General features: G+C 30.9%; 1 protein-coding gene across 2 annotated transcripts; it reads left to right on the top strand.

Moving 5' to 3' along the window:
• Nucleotides 1-6,149: 6,149 nt before the first annotated feature.
• LOC120269503 (U1 small nuclear ribonucleoprotein C-2-like) lies at nucleotides 6,150-8,761 on the top strand. Of its 2 annotated transcripts, none has more exons than XM_039276841.1 (6): nucleotides 6,150-6,248; nucleotides 6,415-6,476; nucleotides 6,565-6,607; nucleotides 7,260-7,301; nucleotides 7,388-7,664; nucleotides 8,218-8,761. In XM_039276841.1, exons 2-6 carry the CDS (start codon nucleotides 6,469-6,471, stop codon nucleotides 8,478-8,480), a joined length of 633 nt encoding a protein of 210 aa, XP_039132775.1. In that variant the 5' UTR covers nucleotides 6,150-6,248; nucleotides 6,415-6,468; the 3' UTR covers nucleotides 8,481-8,761. The 2 variants fall into 2 exon arrangements, with proteins under 2 accessions (XP_039132775.1, XP_039132782.1); XM_039276848.1 differs by having other exon boundaries at nucleotides 6,174-6,248; nucleotides 6,442-6,476.
• The last annotated feature ends 427 nt before the right edge of the window (nucleotides 8,762-9,188 follow it).

Raw genomic sequence — 9,188 nt, 5'->3', positions numbered from 1 at the left:
GTATGTAAATATTATCGGCGCTATGAGACTCATTGAACACCCTAAAAGCGAGAACGCGCTTTTGAATATTCTACTTGTCGTCAACCCAATGTGCCGTAATACCCATAAAAGAATTTTAATAAAAAACATCGGTCCAAACATCGGAACATAAACGGCAAGCGCTCGACGGAAATTGTCTCCACAATTTTATCCCTGTATTTTGCTTGCGAAAATGTAAATAGAGATGATTGAGAACATGTACCTTCATCCACAGTGAATCTAATTTGTGACTGTGATCGAGCATGTCCAAGCTTGTCCGGGTGCTTTTTCTCCAAGTGTCTGTTGAATGTGTCATATCCTCCACCCTTACAATGTTTAAATCTGGAACCACAATAATTACATTTACCATGTGTTACGATGCCATCATTATTATACAATTTTGTAAAATGAGTTTTAAAAATGTTAGATTTGAGGGCAATTTCTGTGGAGTTGGTTGCTTATCCGGTTTGTGGGGGTGAGGGTACATCAACCGGTACCGATTGTTCCATTGGGCTCTCAAAATCTTGAAATGGATTGCTTTCTTGAGTAGGTGGTATGGGAATGGAAGCTGATCCAACAACTTTTTTTCTCTAGAGCATCCACCACGTGAAGCCATATTGTAATATCTAAGAATACAACAACTAATTTCATTCAAGTCTACAACAAATAATTTCACACAAATATTACACAAGTATACAAAAACTACACATAATAATTTCATGCAAATATTAAAAAACGCATACACAAGTCTAAAACTAATAATGAAACTAAATATTTAAGAATACTACAAATAATTTCATTCAAGTTTACAAAAATAATTTCATGCAAATATTTACAAAAATAATAATAATAATAATAAGTCCACAAAAACTACACATAATAATTTCATGCAAATATAAAAAAAATGCATACACAAGTCTAAAACTAATAATGAAACTAAATATCTACGAATACTACAAATAATTAAATTCACGTCTACAAAAATAATTTCATGCAAATATTTACAAAAAAAAACAAGTATACAAAAACTACACAATAATTTCATGCAAATATTAAAAAATGCATATACAAGTCTAAAACTAATAATGAAATTAAATATCTAAGAATACTACAAATAATTTCATTCAAGTCTGCAAAAATAATTTCATGCAAATATTTACAAGACAAAAAAACAAGTATACAAAAACTACACATAATAATTTCATGCAAATATCATAAATACAAACAAATAATTTCATACAAATATTAAAGATACAAAAAAATAAAATTTCATTCAACTCTACAAAAATAATTTCATGGAAATATTAAAGAAAATCAAGTCTACAAAAACTAGAGATAATAATTTCATGTGCTTTTTAAAAACCCACAAGTTAAAAATAATTTCATTCAATTCCATAAAAAATAATTTCATATATTTTTCAAAAAAACCACAACTCTAAATTAATAATAAAAATAAAAATCATAAATGCAAAAAAAAATTCATTCAACTCTACAAAAATAATTTCGTGCAAATATTAAAGAAAACCAAGTACAAAAACTAGAACTAATAATTTCATATACTTTTTAAAACCCCACGAGTTAAAAATAATTTCATTCAAGTCCATAAAAAATAATTTCATGCATTTTTCAAAAAAAACCACAACTCTAAACTAATAATAAAAATAAATATCATAAATACAAAAAAATAATTTCATTCAAATCTACAAAAATAATTTCATGCAAATATTAAAAAAAAACCAAGTCTACAAAAACTAGAAATAATAATTTCATGTATTTTTTTTAAAAAACCACATGTCCATACTAATAATAAAAATAAATATCAAGAATATAACTAATAATTTTGTTCAAGTCTACAAAAATAAATTCATGCAATCATTTAAAAAAACAATTCTATGAAAACTACAAATAATAATTTCATGCATTTTTTATATGTCCACAAGTCTAAAATAATCATTAAAATAAATATCAACAATTTCAACTAATACTTTATTCATGTCTACAATAATAATTTCGTCCAAATATTTATAAAAAAACTCAACCAAAACTACAAATAATAATTTCATGCATTTTTTTAAAAAACCACAAGTCTAAACTAATAATTAAAATAAATATATTAAGAATACAACTAATACTTGCATGACTAAAATAAGACAAGCCTAGAAAACTATAACTAAACATAAAAATAAATAAATCATCACCTTGTTAATTGGGGACTTCCGAAATGTAAAAAATTAAGAGAAAACCCAAATTTGCACCACTCCAAGTCTCCAAGATTCCAACTTGTAATATTAAGCCTTAGTAATGTTGAATTGAAATAACTAAACTCCAAGAATCCAAATAATATGTCTTGAAAAAGTGAGATTAAGAGAGAATGAAAGTAGGAGATTAAGAGAGCATGATAGTAAGAGAGTTGGGAAAGAGTAATAATTTGTAAAAACTAAATAATATGGGGATGGGGTTATATATAGAAATTTATAAGAAATTATGAAATTTTCAAAATTCAAAATTTGAATTTAAAAAAAAATAAAATAAATTCATAGCCGTTGAAGCCGTTGGGCTTCAACGGGCTCCCAACCCGCCCCGTCGGGTTGACCCGGCGGGTTGGGAACCGGGTTGCAACCCGGTTCTAATCCGGGTCTGGCCCAGCGGATTGGCTCGCCGGTTAACCCAGCAGGCCAACCCGCCGGGCCACGGGTTGGACTTGACCCAACTGTAATCGGCCCATCTCCATGATGGGCCGGTTACGGGTTATTGGCCAGGCCCACCGGGTCAGTGACCCAGTGGGCTGGTTCCGGGCCAGGCACGGGTCGAGCCGGGTTGCCGGACGGCTCATGCCCACCTCTAATTTGAGAATGTAGCATAAAAATTAAAAATTTAAAAAATTAAACAGAAGTAATCCTTGCATTGATGATGCAAGGTTTAATTATTTAGATATTTTTTAAAAAAAATTAAAGTTAAAAGTTAAAGGCGGGCTCCACCTTTGAGTGCTCAGTGGTCATTGAGCCACTCAATGACCACTGAGCTTTTCTAATGAAATATTCATTTCATTGAACATTATGGATCAGCATTAAAGATGCTCTAAGTTTGATGTGTTGATCGTGGGTCTTATTTTATAATATAATTATTATGAAAAATAATTTAATAAATAAAAGTTTAGGGTGCGTTTAGTTTGTGGAATGGGAATGATGGGAAGGGGATTAGAGTGAATAAGATTAAGAAGAATGGAAATGGGAGGAATAAGAATAGTGATAAACCTGTGTTTGGTTTTATATTCTTTACTAATAAAGCAAAAGATATTGTAGAAAATAATGAATGATAGCAAGGTTGTCAGACCTGGACCGGCTCGGCTGGTTCAACCGGAAAAACTGGGAACCGGCCATGTTGCCGGCCCGGGTATACCCCATTGACCCGGGTATTAAAAATCCGGTGTTAACCCGGTGACCCGGACGGTTCAACCGGAAACCGGTTGACCCGGCAGGATCAATCGGGTCACAATGTTTAATTTTTTTTACAATATTTAATAATTTATAATTAATAAATAGAATTACAATATATATATATATATATATCATAAACATACCAACAAAAAATTAGCATTTAAAAATAAAATATATTAATGTATTATGTAAATACTTTCTAAAAATTTAATTTATTAAGAAAATAAAACAATAAATGAGTGTAATTTTATTATAAAAATATAAAATTAGTGTATTCTAATTAAATAAAAAATATAAGAAAATTTAAAACAAAATAAAAACTCAATTGAGATATAAGAATTAGTGAATTAAATTTCTTATTTATTTTAACAAAATCAACCAATAAATAAATAAATAAATAAATAACACCGAGAGAAGTTCGATAATTATATATTAATATATTAAATTTGTAAATATTTAAAAAATGTAAAAATAAATGACAAAATTAGAAAATTCTACTGTATATAAGGTCATTTATCAATTTAAATATCAAATTTGAGTAGGTTTTTATAATATAATTATGGGTTTAATATTCTATTTGCTCATTATTAATTATTATAATATTTTTTTATATTTAATTATTGACTCCGGTTCAACCCCGGTTCGACCCGGTTGAACCCATTGACCTATGACCCCTGGGCTTAGCCAGGTCATTGCCCGGGCCGGGTCTGACAACCTTGGATGATAGTTAATTATTATATTTAAATATTTAAATAAAATAATTCATGTAACTATTCACAACAAATATTTTTAAGGAGTTTGAACTAGAAGTAAAGATTTGATGGATTTTGAACTACGTCCAATTTGGGCGTAGTTCTAAGTGCTGAATTTTAATTTATAAAATATGTCTCACATGATTGTCACGTGAGGTTTAGATGTTGGTTATTTAATCATCATAGCCACTTATCAAATATATATGTAGTAAATATTCTGATTTTGTTAACAGTTTAAATATATTTAAAAGTGTTATTTTAAATTGAAATCCTCTACAAATAATATCCAAACAATTATTTTAATTTTAAATTAAAAAATATATAGTTTTTTATCAGTTAATTTATCATTTTTAATTATTTAATTATTTTATTTTTTAAATGAAAATATGTTATGGATTATTCCAAAGAAGATATTTATTAATTTAATATATTATTTTTATCATAAAACTACACAATATATGCTTAAAAATATTTTTTAGGGCTAAACTAAATTAGAGGGATAAGCATAATATATTTAACATAAATATTAGACAAATGAAATATATTTACTGAAAGATACTTATTTCTCGTTTGATATTTTTAAAAATTATTTTATTGGTTATAGAAATATTTATATAAATTGAACTAATACAACCAAAATTTAATAACAATAATATATATTTATAACTGTTTATTTTATAATTAATATATACCACTGATCATTGAATATAAGGTAATCTTATCTTAGGTGGCCATATATCAAATCCATATTTATAAATCCCTCCAACCAAACACAAAATTTTATAATCTAGCATTTCAACTACATCAAACCAAACAGTAGATTTAACAGTCATCGTATTTTTAAATACAGTAATTACAACTACATTGAAAAATCTTATTACTTGATAAATTACTGTTCATTCCTTTACTGGATACCAAACAAAGGCTAATAGTGAAAGGTAAAAGGATTACCATGCTACAAGCACACCCTTAATGGATTGATGAGGTGGTATGGATAATTTAATGATTAAAGTTGCCTTACAAGCATTACATCGATTTCTAAAGTACTATTTGCTTTCAACATCAGTTAATAGGTTTCACTATCTCTTTTTCCTTTCTTCTCTTGTTAAACAAATTAAACTTGTAATCTTGTAATTATGTCAAAATCTATATTTGATTGAGAATGAGAAATAGATTTTAATGTTATTATATAATTGGTAAATATATATATATTGTGATTTGATAAAGAAAAACTAAACATTTATATTGGATTAATTATAAGAATAGCAAAATTTGTATAATAGTGTTATGACAATGGGTATTCTATAACGAAAGCTGATCCTGAGGCAAGTGGCTATAAAAGGAAAAGCAAGAACTATGTAAAGGGCATCGAAGAATTAGAAGGAATCAGAGGGCCATCTTGTCAGGGTAGGGATTAGGCCGGCATTACATCAGATGTTCGATTTTGGGGTAGTTCTATCCTAATAGTAAGTTGTCTACTTCTCACTCTCAGAGTTGGACTCTAGTAGTTATTAGGTACTTGAATCGTTTTGAAATCTATTCTCTGAATGTACTAAACTCTATATTTTGGGTGTTGAATACAATGCTATAAGCCGGTATGCTCTTTGATGGTGTGATTGTCTTGATTGTGAGTCTTGTGGTAGAAAATTCATAACAAATAGATCTAACAATTTATTTTAATAATTAAAAAACCCATAAATAATTTAAATTAGTCCCAAGTGAGAGACTAATAGACATCAATATATTCATATCACGAAGAAAAATTAGAATTTATTACTAAAAAATCAGAAGCACTAGCACTGTAGAACGGTATTTCTTTTTTTCCCGGGTAGTGAAATGTAAATATCTACAAATAAAAATAAATTAAGGGTTTTTGTGTAATTTTCACATTATCATTATAATTTCAAACTTTTCAAGGGGTAAAGTGTAAATTTTTCTAAATCACCGTCATAAATCTCGAATCCTTGAATTCCTTTCGAAGTTTGCTAGGGTTCTTCGACAAGATATCAAACCCTAGAAGCATCCCCCTCGAATCTTCAAGGTTCGTGTTGCTTCTCAATTTCTCATGTGATTATGCGACGCAAACTCCGCCAGTTTGGCAAATCCGTTCGAATTTTGGTTGCAAATTGCTTAAATTTCCTTTGTTTTTTTTTCCTTTGATTTAGTGTAGCAATCTCTCTTTCTGTGATTTTCTCTTCAAATTTCAGGTTTTGATTGGGTTTTCTGTTGATCAGCGGTTTAGGGTTCGAGTTGTTGCCACAATGCCTCGGTTTGTAATCCAAATGCTGTTCTTTTTCTTCAGATGTTGGTGGTGATTTGTTGTGTATCCATTTGATTTCCTCTTTTTGGTTTTTCAGGTACTACTGTGATTACTGCGACACCTATTTGACTCACGATTCAGTGAGTATTGTTCTTTTTTCCTCTCCTTTTTACTGTTTATTCTGCTGCTTTTCTAGTTTGATTTGACAAAAAAAATCCGTCTTTTTTTTTCTTTGTGATTGTTATTTTTTGTTTTAATGTTGCAACTAGGATCAATTTATTCGTTAGTTTGTCCGCCACTTTGTGAGACTTGTTCACCTCAACCTTGTGAGTGGTCCAGTTTTTGGCACAAATATTATTCATGATTTCTGTTTTTTGTTGATGCTATTTTTGAGATGTGTTTAACATTTGTTGATTGGAGTGAATCAATGAGTTAGACCTTAATTGGATGTGCAGCCTTTTCTTGGTTTATAGCTTCAAATTTACTATAGTTTGTGTTGCTTGCAAAATTTATATGTTATGCTTTTGTAGTAACACTGCTTTCTTTGTCTGCGTACTTTGGAACTGAGCTGTTTAGCAGCAGCTGAAGTCTTGTTGAAGTTTAGGAATAGGACCATCCTATATTTAGAGACAAATTAGCTCATCTTAGTCATTAATGTTTGTCTTAATCATCATTTCCCTAGCTGCTACGAAGTTTTTCTCTTTATTGTTTTTATGTGCTTATTCATGTAAGTGACTGTTTGGTTATATTTTTAAAGATGAATATCTCATGCCATTGTCTTTGTGGTTCCAGCCTTCTGTCAGAAAAACAGCACAATGCCGCTACAAGCACAAGGTTGTACTTTTATGAAAAATTTCAGCCATGCTTTAGTCTTCTCCATCTTCAGTTGCTGAGCTAACTGATTTTTTATATTAATTCAGGCAAATGTGCGTACCTACTACCAACAATTTGAAGAACAACAGACACAAAGTTTGATTGATCAAAGAATCAAGGAGCATCTTGGGAATGCTGGAGCCTTTCCACATCAAGTTGGTGCGACATTTAATCAACATCTGATGTCTCTTCAGTCTAATCCCCAGAGACCTCGCCTTCCAGTTATGCCTCCACCCCTTTTGCATCCTGGCGGCCAGCCACCTCTAAATCAAGGATTGCTGCCAGGAGTCAGGCCCCCAGTTCTGCCGCGGCCACTTATTCCAGGTAGATTTGAATTTTTCTGTTCTGCAGTGCTTTTTTGGAAGATGATTTTCTAATATGTTGTGAGAAACGCATGACATGTGATTCGAAACCATCTTAAATTTAATTTGTATACATCTCAATTGATCAATGCATGTGAACTGTTCTGTATTTTATTTTGGACAGTGCATCATACATTACTTATATATTGTTACATTTGAAGCCTTGCATTTAGTTTTTAGATGTGTTTTTTAAAGGTGTAGTTCACAATGAGAATGCGGATTTGCTGTTTGAAGATCTTAAACTCGAACGCCAACCCATGTTTCAAGACTGAATCATGTCTGATGTAGCCAAAATCTCTTGTTATAAGCCCATCTTTTTTTTAATCTTCTACTCACTTTGATTAACTATGTTGAAAAGGTGAGCTCTCTCAAAATTGGGTGCCATCTATCATAATTTGTGTTATCACTATGTCCTAAACCTAAACTGCTGTAACTGAATTTAATTTTTTTTACTTTTCTAATTGATTATTGAGACCAATGAAATTACATGCACACATTTTTATATTATTTGGTAGGCTATGGAGCTCCTCCAACTATTCCTCTCCCCAACATGCCACCAGGTGCTCTTCCCAGGCCACCAACATTGAGTCCTCCTGTCACTGGGGGAGTTCCTACTGCAACGTCATCGAGTGTCATTCCAGGAAGCTTTGATGCCTTCAATTCTGCCGCAGCATCAGGGTTTCAGAGGCCACCAACTAGTGTACCCGGTGCTCCTGGAGCTGCAACGACATCTCAGGATGGATATACATATGGCCAGGCATCAGAAACCAGCCATTGATTTGCACCATGCTCAGCGTTATTCATTACTTCTCAATAGGTACTTCAGTAAGCAAGTGTGATTCGACGCTGACTAATGGTAATTACTACATTGATGGTGGGCGAATAGTTTTTTTTAACCATATGTATCAGTGAAATGAATCCAATGTCATCAGTTGAAAGAGTTGGTTGGTTCCAAGTGCTCACTGTTGTGTGGCAAAACTTTTGAAATCAAAAAGTGGGCTGGTTGCATACATTCCTTTTTTCTTGTATCGACGACAGTTACAAATTGTTGTTTCTGCATGTTTTCACTTGCCTTCTTTTTATAGACAGTTATATTAACGACTGCTTCGACAAATGATGGAACATGCTGAATTTTTATGGCTTATTTTGTTAATGTTGTAATTTATTTTAGCAGTGCAGAAGTTTGCTGCTTAAATGAAGCAATCCAATCTATCAGTTGCAATGGTACATGAAATGTTTTTAGTGTGTCCTGGACCACTTTTGGATCTATTTTTGTTTTTATTTTTATAGTTTATGTTCATATTAATGTTTATTTGATAGTGATATTTTTCGTGAATAATGTAAGCTAAGTTATAAGAATGAAATGGTTGCAATTGAAATCATAGTTGGATTGATTTTTATATGAATCATCACCAAGTTTATTCATAGCATTGCTCTAGTGAAATCCCAATAAGGGAAGGAGAAAACAAAACTGTTTTCAAACAAA

Source organism: Dioscorea cayenensis, chromosome 2 (assembly GCF_009730915.1).
Source record: "Dioscorea cayenensis subsp. rotundata cultivar TDr96_F1 chromosome 2, TDr96_F1_v2_PseudoChromosome.rev07_lg8_w22 25.fasta, whole genome shotgun sequence".
In the NCBI taxonomy this organism is placed as follows: domain Eukaryota; kingdom Viridiplantae; phylum Streptophyta; class Magnoliopsida; order Dioscoreales; family Dioscoreaceae; genus Dioscorea; species Dioscorea cayenensis.
This window is presented reverse-complemented; position numbering and strand designations above follow the sequence as displayed.

Bases quoted from the DNA above. Each gene is read 5' to 3' on its own strand.
- LOC120269503 (XM_039276841.1), top strand. The intron at 7,302-7,387 runs GTTGTACTTTTA...ATATTAATTCAG, and splicing joins AATGCCGCTACAAGCACAAG to GCAAATGTGCGTACCTACTA. The intron at 7,665-8,217 runs GTAGATTTGAAT...ATTATTTGGTAG, and splicing joins GCCGCGGCCACTTATTCCAG to GCTATGGAGCTCCTCCAACT.